At 37.4% G+C, this 16451-nt stretch overlaps 1 protein-coding gene across 1 annotated transcript in view; it reads left to right on the top strand.

Annotated features, from left to right (window-relative positions):
* Positions 1-16451, top strand: part of AGO3 (argonaute RISC catalytic component 3) — a 189931-nt gene that overhangs the window by 72822 nt on the left and 100658 nt on the right. Inside the window, exons 3-5 of the mRNA XM_058303895.2 lie at positions 6549-6669; positions 9322-9530; positions 10310-10446. Of these exons, the coding sequence (XP_058159878.1) occupies positions 6549-6669; positions 9322-9530; positions 10310-10446 (467 nt within the window). The remainder of the gene's footprint in view (positions 1-6548; positions 6670-9321; positions 9531-10309; positions 10447-16451) is intronic.

Here is a 16451-nt window from a genome sequence, read left to right as displayed (position 1 = left end):
AGTTTTTCACATGTCAGTATATCAAAATATAATAAACTGAGGCTGCTGTAATTTTCCTTTGAGTCCTATTTCATAATAAAAGTCCCTAGTTTGATTTATTTTTACTCATATAACATCAGTGTTTATTAGGATTGCCTTCTTCTGGTTAAATTTCTTTTTTTAGGATCTCTTAAATGTTTCCCAATTTGAACAGAATATTCCAGAATGTGAAATGACCTACGTAATATATGGTGGGTTGGTTATCTTACTTATTCTGGGTATTTAAATGTGTACTAATGCAACCTGAGTCCTTTAATTTTAGAGAAGCCATACCACACTATTAGCTTATTTTGGACTTGAAGTCACATAATGCCCCTTTCCTCAAGAAAAGTAATTTGAGATCTTTAATTCATTCTTATTGCAATTGAATTTTCAAAACTAAGTGTTTAGATATTAAAGTTACCTTTATTATATTACATCTGCATTTAGTTCGTTGTTATAACTTGCTGATAGTTTTTTTTTCGGATTTATTTAATTTATTTATTTCTCCCAACTCGTTATCTGTTCTCTGTGCCCATTTGTTGTACGCTCTCTGTATCTGCTCATCTTCTTTCTTTGTTTCTTTGTTTCTGTATGTATGTATGTATGTATGTATGTATGTATTATTTATTTCTCTCCCTCCCCCCAACAGTTGTCTGCTCTCTATGTCCATTTGCTGTGTTCTTCTGTGACTGCTTCTATCCTTATCAGCGGCACCGGGAATCTGTGTTTCTTTTTGTTGCGTCATCTTGTTGTGTCAGCTTTCTGTGTGTGTGGCACCATTCTTGGGCAGGCTGCATTTTTTCACCCTGGGTGGCTCTCCTTACGGGGCACACTCCTCGCGTGGGGCTCCCCTACGCGGGGGACACCCCTGTGTGGCATGGCACTCCTCGCACGCATCAGTACTGTGCCTGGGCCAGCTCCACACGGGTCAAGGAGGCCTGGGGTTTGAACCACAGACCTCCCATGTGGTAGGCGGACGCCCTATCCATTGGGCCAAGTCCTCTTCCCTCGTCTTCTCTTTAGAATGCACTGTGAACCAAACCTGGGACCTCCCATGTGGGAAAGAAGCGCTCAATCGCTTGAGCCACCTCTGCTCCCTGCTTTGTTGTGTTTCTCGTTGTGTTTCCTCTTTGTGTCTCCTTGTTGTGTCAGCTCACCACACTAGCCCGTTGCACCAGCTTTCTGTCTTGTTCATCTTCTCTAGGAGGCACCAGGAACTGAACCCAGGACCTCCCATATGGTAGTTGAGTGCCCAAATGCTTGAGCCACATCATCTTCCCACCAATTGCTTTTAACACACTAATTTATGTTTTTTTTTTTTTTTTTTTTTTAAAGATTTATTTATTTATTTAATTTCCCCCTCCCCTGGTTGTCTGTTCTTGGTGTCTATTTGCTGCTTCTTGTTTCTTTGTCCGCTTCTGTTGTCGTCAGCGGCACGGGAAGTGTGGGCGGCACCATTCCTGGGCAGGCTGCACTTTCTTTTCACGCTGGGCAGTTTTCCTCAAGGGCGCACTCCTTGTGCGTGGGGCTCCCCCATGCGGGGGACATCCTTGCGTGGCACGGCACTCCTTGCGCGCATCAGCACTGCGCATGGCCAGCTCCACACGGGTCAAGGAGGCCCAGGGTTTGAACCGCGGACCTCCCATATGGTAGACGGACGCCCTAACCGCTGGGCCAAAGTCCGTTTCCCATAATTTATGTTTTTAGCATACTAGCCATGTCTCCCAAGTATATGTCATTTGGGGTTTTCTTAACCAACAGTTATTTACTAATTATTTACTAAATGTGGGGCACAAGGTATGTTTCCTTTCTTTATAGTACCCTTTTCTAGAGTGGGGGAGTTTTGAAGTTTATTATAAAATAAAATTTCCATGAATATCCAAGTTAACTTAGAAAATACAAAGGAATATGCTGTGCCACAAATTACAGCATAATAAATCACCCTTACAATAGGAAAAAGTTATGGTAATGGCAGAAGAACAGACAAATTGACCAATGGGACAATATAGAGAACTCAGAACCAAATCCATTTATGTGTAGGAACTTAATATGATAAAAGTGGTATTACAAAGTGATTGGTCTATACAAAGTATAGACTGTTTAGTAGATGGTGTGGGAAAACTGGCTCACTTTATGGAAAAAAATTAAATTGGATCCTTACATAACACTATTTATAAAGAAGGACTTAAGATGGATTAATGACCAAAATATATAGATAAAACTATAAAGTTACTAAAACACTTATGACTTGGTATTAGGAAAGTACTTTTTTTTTTAATTTAAGTTTTTCTTTTTTTTTTAAGATTTATTTATTTATTTATCTCCCCTTACGCCTCCCGCCCCCACCCCGGTTGTCTGTTCCTTATGTCTATTTGCTGTGTCTTCTTTGTCCACTTCTGTTGTTGTCAGCGGCACGGGAATCTGTGTTTCTTTTTGTTGTGTCATCTTGTTGTGTCAGCTCTCCGTGTGTGAGGCGCCATTCCTGGGCAGGCTGCACTTTTTTTTGCGCTGGGCAGCTCTCTCTGTGGGGCGCACTCCCTGCTCGTGGGGCTCCCCTACACGGGGGACACCCTTGCGTGGCACGGCACTCCTTGCACACATCAGCACTGCGCATGGGCCAGCTCCACACGGGTCAGGGAGGCCTGGGACTTGAACCGTGGACCTCCCATGTGGTAGACGGATGCCCTAACCACTGGGCCAAGTCTGCCGCCAGGAAAGTACTTCTTAAACAAACCTCAAAAACATAAAGCCATAGGTGAAAAAAACTAATTTGGTGATCATTTTTATATTAACTTGGATTTCAGTTTAACAGATACATGGATATTGTTAACAGACAACATTTTAGAGGAAAATATTTGCAAAAACTAAACCTGTCAATTAATTAATATCTAAAATATGAAAGAAACTCCTTAAATTCAACAAGACTGGGGAAAATGGACAAAGGAAATAAACAAGAAAGTCATCAAAAGGGAACTGCAGAAGACTAACAGACATGAAAAGATGCTCGTGTTCATTAGTAATAAAAGAAATCCGATTAGAACAAGATTTTTAGTTTATACGCATTAGGCTAACAAAAATTAGAAAGCTGGATAATGCCAAATTTTAGCTGGATGTAGGGAAGAGGTACCTCAAGAACATAGCCATTTTGAAATTTGGCAATTCATCATTTCGTTGCTATAATTCACTTTGACCTAACAGCTCTGTTCCTGGGTATATACCCTGAGACTAATTTTCACACACATCCTTTTTTTTTGGTGGTTGGTAGTTAAGGAGACTCACAATCTCCGTCACTGGGGGCATGGATAGACAACATGTTGAATTCTTCGCATCAGTCAGAAACAATGAATTAAGTATATTACAGCAACATAAATAGATTTTTAAAAATTTCTTGCAGAGAATAAAGGTAAGGATACATAAAAACAAAAGGACGTACATCAAATACATTAGAATGAATAATTTACTGAGAAGGGGAATGGGAATAGGAAATTAGGATGAAGGGAAATAAATCAATTAGTTAGAAAAGGGGTCTTATACAGATGAATAATGATAATGTGCGATGAATAGAAGAGTATGATAACTCAACCTTTTGTACCTGAAGACTAAAATAAAAGTAAAGTTTGGGAACTCATTTGTGAGTGGTATGTAAATTGGATTGGAGAAGAAAATTTAAAGGCATAAAAACCAAGAAACGTAAAATAACTCAGGTATTAGGACATGACATCTTAGTTTAGAATAGTGTAATTGGTAATTAAAAGTAGCTAATCATCGCTAATTGGGTGAAAAGATGAGCCAGCTTTTGAATCTGGGTAACTGGAAAGATGGACACACTGTTAAATAAAGAGGAATAGGCAACAGGAGGGTAACTTAATTTGACCGGTGGGAGATATGATGAATTCATCTTCAGATATTTCCCGTTGGAGGTTCTAGCAGTTCATTGAGGTAGGTATTAGAACATTATGCTAGGTATCAAAGTAGGACATTTTTAATCCTAAAACGTTTGGGCCTTAGGATTTCAATCTCGTTTTGATCCTAAGAGAGATTTGACTGGGTTTCCAAGAAAAAGTAGGCTTGACAGAAAGTTTTTTTTTTATTGTTTTCAATGAGTGATGCTTTTTTTTTTTAAGATTTATTTATTTTATTTCCCTCCCTTTCCCCCCTCCCGCCCCATTTGTCTGTTTTCTGTGTCTATTTGCTGCATGTTCTTCTTTGTCCGCTTCTGTTGTTGTCAGTGGCACGGGAATGTGTTTCTTTGTTGCGTTATCTTGCAATGTCAGCTCTCCGTGTGTGCGGCGCCATTCCTGGGCAGGCTGTACTTTCTTTCGCGCTGGGCGGCTCTCCTTACGGGGTGCACTCTTTGCGCGTGGGGCTCTCCTATATGGGGACACCCCTGTGTGGCATGGCATGATTGCACGCATCAGCACTGGGCATGGGCCAGCTCCACACAGGTCAGGGAGGCCTGGGGTTTGAACCGCGGACCTCCCATGTGGTAGACGTACGCCCTAACCACTGGGCCAAGTCCGCTTCCCGACAAAGTTTTGACACAAAATAACGTTGGTAATCTAAAACCACATCAGTTCACTTTTACATATTTAAAAAATGACAAAATAAAACATACCGACTGTAAAATTTCACCTTTGAACACTGAACTTGGTAATACTGACCACAAAAGAAAACTTACAATGACAGAACATAATCTTTGAAATTTGTTTTGGCCCAATACATTGATCAGTGACTTAAATCTTTGTTGTAATATTTACTCTGGGAAAGATTTGATCTTTATTTAAATAATTTCAGTAAAATAAAAATTACTCTGTGTAGCTCAGTGATTTGGGCCCCTACCTCTCCCATGTACGAGGTCCCGGGTTCAATCCCCAATACTTGCTTGAAAAAAAAAATTACCCTTTTTGTTCCAGAAAATGCTCATTTCTCACCCCCCGCCCCTACTTGGCATTAGCCGAACTCTGAGGTTATGGGCGTAATCCTCCAGACTGCTCCAGACTTCTGACCCTAACTCTGAAGAGTTAGTTAGGGTCCACTACAAGTTAGAGGGAAAGTCTACACAAGGTCACCTTACTTCTGACTCCAAGTATAGGGATTTCCCAAAACCACCCTCAGGTTTGATAACTCACTAGAGAGACTCACAGAACTCACCGATCGCTTTTATACTCATGGATACAATTTATTATAAGAAAAGGATACAAATAAGGACTAACCAAAGTAAATAGATACATAGGTTAGAGTCCAGGAGAGTTCCTAATGTGAAGCTCCCATTATCCTCAGGACCTCTTAACCTTCCTGAAATTGATGTATGATAATATACACTGAGTTTTGCCAGTCTTAAAGTGCCACCTGGGCTTGTGTGTCCAGAATTTTTACTGGGGCTTGATTTTGTCTTGATTGCCCACATGGTTGAACTCAGTCTCTAGCCTCCCCCGCCTCCTGAGGTTGGGCTAATACCTAGTCCAAGGGGCCTACAATGAGTCACCTGGTTAGCATAAACTATCAATGAGGTCTAAGGGGTCCATGGACAACAGAGATACTCCTTTCACTTGGGGAATTCCAAGTGTTTTAGTGGTTACCTCTCAGGTCAGGTCCAAGGGATGAAGACCATGCCTATTCTTCAGGCAAGGTCAAATTCCTTATTAAGCCTTCCCCCTTCACCACTTGAGAGGCCCATATTTTAATCTTTTTTCCCCTGTTCTTTTAAATTCATTTTAAATTTTATCAGTACTTGGGAGTATACTCCCATTTTAATATATACAGATATTGTTGATAAAATTAAAGACACCCCTGTCTCTGCTTTCCCTCCAGAGGTTACCACTGTATCTATTTAGTACATATCATTCTAGGTGTCTTTTTAGGGTTTTTACTAATACTTTTGTTCAAAATTAAATATTGATTTTTTGAGTATTTTGGTGTTATTTTCTACATAGTCTGTAATTTTTAAAAAACTGTTGGAAGTCTTGAATATCTTCCCCTGTCAATATATAAGATCAAAATGTTTGCTAGGTAAAATTGGAGGTGTCAAATATCCATCATGGCTAGATGCTCTTGTAAGTATAGGGGAACACTAGAAATACAGGTGTGTTTGTTGTTCTAAAGAAGCTCATAATCTAGTAGAAGTGAAGTATATAATAATTATCATTAAATGGAGTATTTTAATAGAGATATGTATTAGGTGCTATTTGGGCACAGAGGAAAGAGCATCAACTCTTTGAGAAAGAAAGGAGTGCTTATAGAAAGTGAAAGGAATTTTTGATCAGTTTCTAAGGAGAATATTTTTCAGGTCAACTGTGGCCCAGAATGATTAAGATAATGTTCTGTATTCATTCTTGTCTTTTGTGAAATGTATATCATCCCTTGCTAGAAATCAATCTTTTTGGTATCCTAAGCTGTGGTCCTGAAAGCGTGTGTGATTGTCTTTTCGAATTTTGACAGGTTTACACAGTGCCAGAAATTTCTTCAGTTAAAATTTTTGTATTTCGTCTTGCAGAAGATTATGTGAATGTGTTTTTTCCTTTCTTTAGGGAGGTGGTTGACTCAATGGTTCAGCATTTTAAAGTAACTATATTTGGGGATCGTAGACCAGTTTATGATGGAAAAAGAAGCCTTTACACAGCCAATCCACTTCCCGTGGCAACTACTGGGGTAAGATTTACATTCCTATATTTTAAATACATTTATTACCATTTTATATTATTACAGTTCATATATATATGTAAGTGTGTATGTGTCTTTTTACTTAACTTTTTATTTTGAAATAACTTCAAACTTACATAAAAGTAACTAGTAATGCACATAACTCTCAAATACTCTTTACCCAGATTCACCAGTGTTTTTAATGTTTGCAGCATTTGTTTTATCCTTCTCTCTTTCTCTTTATATCTATAGATATAGCTATATAGAGCTATACACATATATACTTTTTATTTATTTTTTCCTGAACTGTTTGTGAGTAATTTGCATATAGCATGCCCTTTTAATGCTTAATACTTCAATGTGTATTTGAACAGGATAAAAATCACAGTACAGTTATCAGCTTCTTTAAATTTAGTATTGATATGATACTTTTGTCCAATTGGCAATCCATATTCCAACTTTTGTCAGTTGTTCCCATGATGTCCTTTATAGCATTTTTCCCCTCCAGTCCAGGATCATGATTACATTTTGATAAAATGTCTCTTTAGTCTTCTTCATTCTAGAACAATTCCCCAGTCCATTTTTGTCTTTCATACGTTGACATTGTTGAAGATAACAGGCAAGTTATTTTGTGGAATATCCCTGTTTGGGGTTATCAGGTGTTTCCTCTTGATTAGATTCTAGTTATGAATTTTTGGCAGGAATATTTACATAGGTGTTCTTCCCTTATCAGTACGTCATGTCAGAAGGCACTTGATACGATCTGTTCCATTAATGTTGATGTTAACTTCAATCACTTGGTTAAGTTGGTATCTGCCAGATAACCTTTTTTTTTTTTTTAAGAAGGTACTGAGGATTGAACCCAGGACCTTGTGCATGGGAGGCAGGTGCTCAAACACTGAGCTACATCTGCTCCCAATGAGAGAGTTGGTTTTTTGTTTGTTTGATTTTAGAAAGTACCAGGGATCAAACCTGGGTTCAACCACTTGAGCTATATCTGCTTCCTGTCAAGTTACCTTTTTCTCTTTGTAGTTATTAGTTATTTTATATGGAGATATTTTTAAAGATACTGTTTCTCATTAGACTTTCACCCATAGTGACTGAAGATTCTTGCTTAAATGTCTTATTAACATACAATTCTGTCATTCCTTCTACATGTTCTAATTCTGTCATTCCTTCTACATTTATTAGTGGTATTTTACTGTAAGAGAGGTTTTTCTTCTCCCCCGTTTTTTCTTTTATCCTTAATTGCTAATATCATCCCAGATTTGACCAGTGGGGCCCCTTCAAGCTGGCTGTGTGCCTTATTGATATGACGTTTGGTGTTTTTCTTTGTTGTTCTGTTTTTTAACACTTTCCTACTTTCTGGCACACTAAGATGTTTCTGAAAGCTCAACTTAAATCTTCCCTGATGCAACCCTTCAACTGCCCATTTCTAAAGGAGTTCTGATTTCTCTAGTTGGGGATCCAGTATAGAAACCAAAATCTGGGTAGTAGATGTGCTCATTGTTACTGGGATGTCTGTGCTTCTAAGCCCTTTCAATGAACAGAGATAGGAAATATAAATAAATAGACAATAAATTGTAAATATTGCATATCATATAGTAAATCTTATGTATGTATTCACATACATGCATGCACACACACATGAAATCAGGAGTTCATACTAATACTTGCAATTCTAGTCTGTCCTCACAGGATTCTTCTTTTCCTTCCCTTATTCTGTATTTGTTTCTTCCATCTTCTTTTGTTAGACCCTGGCTCCCCAAAGTGTTACCACTTTTGCTTATTTGCTTAATTCTAAATAGTGCGTATCAAATAGTTTCTGAATTACTACACCCATACCACTGCATAAAACCAACCTACTAATAAATAAGTGTTCAAGGTTTGGTTTTATTTGCACTTCTTCCCTGTCCACCACTCTCTCACACCTTTAACTGAGAAGGTATAGTCAAAGTCAATAGACTGTGTTCAAGTATTACTTGTATTAGTATTTCTTTTTTCTTCTTCTTTTAGTATGGTTATTTATTCATTTGAAATGCATTTGGTTTTTTTAAATTGTGTTTGTATTTTTTTTCCTCTCCTCATCCTTGTTGATTTTATTTTTAAATTTTTAATATTTAAAACTTTAACATGCTTCCAGAAGTGAAAACTTTACCAAAAACATACACAGAATTGTCTCTTCCTCCTTTTTCCTTCCAACCCATTCCTTCCCATCCCTTAAAATTAGCCAGTTTCTTTGTTTCTGGTTCATATTCCTGTGTTTCTTTTTGCAAAAATAGACCATATATGAATATTTTCTCATTTCCCCCTTCTTTCTCATGCCAAAGATGACATACTAGTTGTACTCTTCTATACTTTGCTTCTTTCATTTGTCACTGTGGCTTGGAAATCATTCCCAGGCAGTTCAAAGAGATCTTCTTCATTCTTTTTTTAATAGATGTCTAAATGTTTTAACATTTTGGTAGTTTCTAATATTTTGCAATGACAATGCTAACATGAGTAACTGTTATTTTAAATTTTGTTAAATTCATTGAGTTTACATCGAGATTAATTTTTTTATTTTTGGCTTGTTTTCCTGTGGCTATTTTTATGAATTAAACTCAAAAATAATTGTATTTATCTTTTTTAACATTTACCAGTTGACTCTTTTTCCAACAGGTAGATTTAGATGTCACATTACCTGGAGAAGGTGGAAAAGATCGACCTTTCAAGGTGTCGATCAAATTTGTCTCTCGGGTGAGCTGGCACTTACTACATGAAGTACTAACAGGACGTACCTTACCTGAGCCACTGGAATTAGACAAACCAATCAGCACTAATCCCGTCCATGCTGTTGATGTGGTGCTACGACATCTGCCATCCATGAAGTAGGTGCTTCTGATGTTTCGTTTTTTCTCTCTTTAGATTTTAATTGTGAATGTTTTCTTCCCAAGAGTGAGTTGTGCAGGCCTCCCTTGGTTGCCTGTTATATGTTATATATTTTGATTATTTCAGTTGATCAAGAATAGCATACATACAAGTTGATTTGCAGAAGTAGGCTAAATAAAATTCCTTCACTTTTAAAAGTAAATGTATATTAATTAAAACTTTTATAGAAAAATATCTAATCCTTTCTCTTAGCTCTAAATCTTGAATAACTGATATGTTTTCAGCTATATTCCTATAGTTAAATCACCTTGTTTTAAGAATAATTTCATTGTTTATATAATAGCATCAATATTAGTGTTAAATTTTGCTGAAATTGTTACTCTTTTAATCATTCTAGTACCTTATATATATGACCAGTGTGTCTTTTTAAAGAAAATATTATGTCTTGTAAGCACATTTATATATTTTTTTCAATTATTATTAATCTTTAGCATTTTTCTAAGGTTGAAATTGTTAATTTTTTAAACTAATTTAAAAAATTTTTTAAATAAAATTCTTATTCAAATTGACATTAGTTTTGAGAATAGAGAATTTTGATGCACACTGCTGATGGATTTTTTCATTTATAATGGGTGGTTTTTGCTCTCACAAATTTGGAAAATATATGAGTACCATCGTGATGAATTAATTTACATGTACTAGTCTCACCTGTTCTATAGATTATTTAAATACTTACATGGGAAAGAAAGAATTGAACATGCCATTTTAATTTTTGTAGATACACACCTGTGGGGCGTTCCTTTTTCTCAGCTCCGGAAGGATATGACCACCCTCTAGGAGGGGGCAGGGAAGTATGGTTTGGATTTCATCAATCTGTTCGGCCTGCCATGTGGAAAATGATGCTTAATATTGATGGTAAGGGAACTAAGCCACATTCTGTATTGGTTAGTTGATTTGTATATGACCTATAATTATATGTACTGGTATCTCGAAGTAATATTTGAATGTGTATTAAGACAAACTTGATAAACGTACATTATTACATTTATTTAGAAAGCCTTTACATAAACCTTGCGCTGGAATGCTCCTAAATATAAAGTAAGCACATGAAAAGAAATATAAAAGCCCTTACATGATCATTTGAGCAATCTTCTCTTATAACTCGCCTTTGTCTTTTAAACTCTAAGTCAACATTTCATTATAAAATAGATACTTTAAAGAAAGAGCGGTCTGTTGGTCATGGTAATCCCAAGTATTAAGCCTGCTAGTGCTTAATGTGGTACTAGTTATGTTCTCATTTTTAGGTGTCTTCTTATGAACGTTTTCAAGCATATGTGAAGAGAATAATATGTTGAACTACCATGTATTTATGTAGCCATCATCCAGATTGTGAGGATTTTTTTTCTTGCTTAATCTACCCATGTTTCTTCCTTTACTGTAATACTTAAAATTCAAATCCCAGAAAGCATGTTATTTCATCCCTACATACTTTAGTATTCTCTAAAAATATAGATGTTTTCTTACACCGTTGCAATGATGTTATCACATTTATTTGTAGCCTCTAATACCCTATCCATAATCAAGATTTCCCTGATTGTCTCAAATGTTTCTTTTTTTTTTTTTTTTTTTTTAAAGGAGGCACCGGGATTGAACCCGGGACCGTGGACATGGGAAGCAGGCACTCAACCAACTGAGCTACACCCATTCCCCTCAAATGTGTCTTTTTACAGTTAGTTGGTTCTAATCAGAATCCAAACAAGATCTACACATCACATTTGGTTAATCTAACAATCTCATTTCCCTCCTCTTTTTTTTTTTTTGTCTTTTTTGTGTGTGTGTTTTTTCTCCCTTTTATGCCTTTATATTGTTGCAGAAACTTTACTTATCTTGTAGAATATCCCCAAATCTGGATTTGTCCTTTTGTTTTCTTGTGGCATTACCTTCTTCCTCTCCCCTGTATTTCCTGAAAGTGCAAGTTAACCCTAGAAGCTTGCTTTAGTTTGCTAAATCCTGCTGGGAATAATATACCAGAAATAGGTTGACTTTTGTAATGGCAATTTATTAGGTTAAAAATGTACAGTTCTTAACGCTGAGCAAGTGTCCAGATTAAGGAAACATCAAGAGATGGTCTCTCACCAAGTTGTACCTATGGACAGTCAGGTACATGGCTGTGTCATTTAAAGGTGCTTTCTCTCCAAGCCCAGCTGTGGGTGATCAGGCACCTGACAGGTATAATGGTGGCTCTGCTGGTCTCTTCCTTCTCCAGGCTCAGTTTCTCCTTGATCACAGCTGTGGGCTATCAGACATATCACCCCTCTCTCCCTTGTCCTTCAGGCTTAGTCTCTTTCAGCCTCTCAAAAGTCTCTTTCCTTGCTTATGTTCTCCACTGATTCAAGCCTCCAGTGTTCAGGACCTCTCGGCATCTCAAGGTTTCTCTATATATGCTGCTTTTTCTATGTCTCAGGCTTTTAGTCCTCTGCTTATAAAGGACTCCGGTAAGAAGATTAAGACCCATCCTGGGATACTCCCTACTGTAGTAATCCAACTAAAAGGCCCTTAACTGATCTGATCTAATCAAAGGTTCACAGTGAGTTCACTTTAAGAGTTTATTTTTCTGGGGTCTACAGAAAAGGCTAAACCCAACACAAAGCTTGATTAAATTCTGGCTCAAAAATGCTTCATATTTACCATATTAGGAAGCACACAGTACCTAGTTGTCCCAATTTTAGTGATGTCAAGATTAACCAGTAGGTTCAGAGATGATGATCTAATTTCTCCATTGTAAATTTCCCAATCAACCTTTCAATTACTAATGTTCCATCCATTGATAATTTGTTACCTGAATAATTTATTTCACTAGGGATTACCAAGTGGTAATCTTTGCAATTCTGTTATTCCTTTTGCATTAAATGGGATTCTTATGTCATAAAGAACTTTCCCTCCTCAGTTAGGGCTATTTGATCACCCTTAAATAAAATTTGTTAGGGAAAGGCAGGATAAATGCTTAATTGCCAATTTTCGGAGTAAAGAGTTTGTGTCCCAGTTACTTCCCATTAAGTGGCATGATTTTTTTTAGCACTTTTAAAAATATATATCATTATGAACTTTTATGGGTTTTATATTTTAATTATTTGGATTACGTAATATTTTTCTGAGCAAGTTCTGTATTTAGTCAGTGAGAGCCTTTCATGTTAACTTCTATGCAGATAATTATTTAGTCTTTGATAAGTTCTTGTGTTCTGGCACGGCAGAATATCCCAGGCTTATCTTATATATCCTGCCTTATACTTGGAAACAGCTGTTCCTCCAATGATTCCTGGATCTTTCCAGATCAGTATGTAATTTCCCCACATTTTCAGCTACCATTGTGGAGAAAGATCATTGAAGGAATATATTTAACCAGTCATTTTTAGATGTATCATAAGGTTATTCTTAATCATTTGCCAGTTCAGAACATTTATCTTTTATAGAAGATCTGTATATCTACTTATATATGTAGATATATCTGTAAGATAAATTCCTATATGTGAGACTGATAAGTCAAGCGTAAATGCATTTGTAATTTTGATAGTTATTGCTAGTTCTCCGTCCATAGAAATTATAAATTTTGTATCAATGAAAGAGAGTATCTGTCTCCTTATATCTTTGCCAGTAGCATTGTCAAACTTTTAGATTTTTGTCAATCTGATTTGCAAGAAGTAGTTTCCTTATGTATTCTTATTTTGCATTTGACCATCTTTTCACAAGAGTAAGGTCCACTTGTATTTCTTGTTTTATTAACTGTTTATGTTCTTTGCCTATTTATCTGTTGGACTCTGGGGCTTCTCATTTACGGAGGACTCTAAATAAGGAAATTATCTCTTTGTCTGTGATATGAGTTGCAGATATTATCCCTAGGTTGTTATTTAACTTTTTTTTTTAAGATTTATTTATTTATTTATTTCTCTCCTCCTCTTCCCCCCCCCCCCCGGTTGTGTGCTCTCTGTGTCCATTCTCTGTGTTCTTCTGTGACCACTTCTATCCTTATCAGTGACACCGGGAATCCGTGTTTCTTTTTGTTGCATCGTCTTGTTGTGTCAGCTCTCTGTGTGTGCGGCACCATTCTTGGATAGGCTGCACTTTCTTTTGTTCTGGGCGTCTCTCCTCATGGGGCGCAGTCCTTGTGCATTGGGCTCCCCTACGCGGGGGACACCCATGCGTGGCGGGACATACCTTCCGCACATCAGCACTGCACATGGGCCAGCTCCACACGGGTCATGGAGGCCCGGGGTTTGAACCATGGACCTCCCATGTGGTAGGTGGACGCCCTATCCATTGGGCCAAGTCCGCTACCCGTTATTTAACTTTTGACCTTTTTTGTGGTGGGGTTTTTGTTTGTTTGTTTGCCATGCAGGTTTATCTCTCGTCTTCATTTATACACACACACACACACACACACACACACACACACACAGGCTTATATTATGACTTCTGGATTTGTGAGTCGTAATTAGAAAGTCCTTTCCCACTTTGAAATTCTGATACCCATGTTTCTAGTCATTTTTCATGTTTCATTCTTTGATAATTACTATAAAGTATATCCTGCTATATAGTGTGAGATATGGATCCACCATTGTCTTCTGGCAGCAACTTGCTTGTTCTTAAACTATACATATTGAAAAGACAACCTTTACTCCACACTGATATCAAATGCTGCCTTTGTCATACAGTAAACTCCCATATGTACTTGAGCTTCTGAGATTTTTATTCTTTTCCATTAGTTTACCTATAGATGTGTCAATAACAATACTGTTTGAGTTATTAAGACTTTATAGTATGTTTTTGTTGTTTTTTGAGGTGGGTTTTTTTTTTTGCACATTTTTTTCTCTTTCTCTATTTTTTTTTTTTAATGTTACATTCAAAAAATATAAGAGGTCTCCAGTTACCCCCCACCCCCCTCACCCCACTCTTCCCACATCAACAACCTCGTTCATCATCATGGCACATTCATTGCATTTGGAGAATACATTTTGGAGCACTGCTACATCACATGGATAACGGTTTACATTGTAGTTTACACTCTCCCCCAGTCTACCCAGTGGGCCATGGCAGGACATACAATGTCCAGCATCTGTCCCTGCAGTACCACCCAGGACTACTCCCAACTCCTGAAAATGCCCCCACATCCTATCTCTTCTTCCCTCTCTCTACCATTAGCAGCTATTGTAGCCACTTTCTCCATATCAATGCTACAGTTTCTTCCATTACTAATCACAATAGTTCCATAGTAGAATATCAGTAAGTCCACTCTAATCTATACTCTATTCCTCCATCCTGTGGGCTCTGGGATGGTTATGTCCACTTCACCTCTGTATTAAGCAAGGGCTTAGATTCTACATGTATGATGGATACAGTTCTCCTACTTGCAGTTGTAGGCATTCTTGGCTCCCTGGTGTGGTGGTTGACCTTCTTTACCTCCCTGTTAGCTGGCCAGGGTAAGTCCAATAAACCAGAGGGTAGAAGCTGCAAGTCTGCTGAGGCTCAGGGCCTGTATGTCAAATGGACAGTCCAGACATTCAGGTCTCCTGAGTATACACCAATCCCAGTGCCAGTCACAGGTTCAGTAAAAGTGACAGAAAAGGTATGTGTAGAAAGGTCACATCTGAGTCCAACTCCATCACATTCAGGACCACAAACTGCAAAGTAGGGTAAACTGATGTGGCACTGAACTCCAGAGTCATCTGCTATGACCATAGAACCTGTGGGTCTCTGTAGCACTCAGGAGAACCAGTATCTGGGATTGTATCTACTTTGGCTGTTTCTGGGACCCTGCTGAGGCATACATAAGCGTGACCCCTCTGATGACCTCCTTACTCTTTTTTGGAGACTCATAGCCATATAAAGTCATTTATTCTTTCCATTTCGCCCTTTCATTCAAGGTCAAAAAGCAGTTTTTAACACCTGATATTACATGTAGGCTGAGCTATTCTGCTGGTCTGAGTTGACTCTTTTATTCAAGGTCTTTTTCTAGTTACATCATCAGCTGGTGCTTGGTTGTAATCCCTTGGTGCCAGGGAGGCTCATCCCTGGGAGTTATGTCCCATGCTGGGGTATGTTTTAATATCTGATTGGGCTAGCGTCCTCTCATTTTCTCAGGGTTTTCTAGGCCATTATTTTTTTTTACCGTATAAACTTTAGAAATATCTTGTTTACATCAGGCAGGTGGGGGAAGAAGTTTTGTTATTTTATGAGATCTCATTGCATTAAAAAGTAGTTAGGGCAAATTGGCATCTTTGTATTATTGAGTCTTCTTGTACTTTTTGTAACGTAACGTATTGTCAGATTTTGTGAAAGTCAGTGGCTATTTGAAAATAAGGTATATTCCATTACTAAGTAGAATTCAGTGAATAGCCGTCAGATCTACCATTTTGGTTATGTGTTTCCTTATTTTTTGTTTACTTAATCTCTCAAACTAGGAGAAATAAAGATTTCTTAGAGTGTTACTGTCTGTCCTTCTATCTTCTCTAATTTCTGCTTTTTGAGAGTTGCTCCAGTGTTATTGGGAACATTTATCCATATCTGTTTTCCTCATTGTTAATGGTGCCCTTTACAATGATAAAGTAACTTTCTGTGTCTCTTTTATACTTTTTGGCCAAAATTCTACATTGTTTAATAAAAGGATTATAATCCATGTTTTTATAAACATTTCCTTTTTGCTTTTCTTTAATTATTTTAATTCTTTCTGACTCACAATTACATCTTGGCACCTCAGCAAAGGGTGGTTTTGCTTTGTGAGTCATTCTAGAGCTCTTTTTATTTTAATGAGAGAGTTAAACCAGATAGATAGATGGATAGGTAGGTTTGTAGATAGGTAGGTAGATAGATAGGCAGATAGAAGGATAAGTAGGTAAGCAGCAAATTGGAGGGAGAGAGAACTTATA

The sequence above is a fragment of the Dasypus novemcinctus genome, chromosome 9, assembly GCF_030445035.2.
Source record: "Dasypus novemcinctus isolate mDasNov1 chromosome 9, mDasNov1.1.hap2, whole genome shotgun sequence".
Taxonomy (NCBI): Eukaryota; Metazoa; Chordata; class Mammalia; order Cingulata; family Dasypodidae; genus Dasypus; species Dasypus novemcinctus.
Note: the sequence above shows the minus strand (reverse complement) of the source record. Positions and strands in the feature narration are given on the sequence as shown.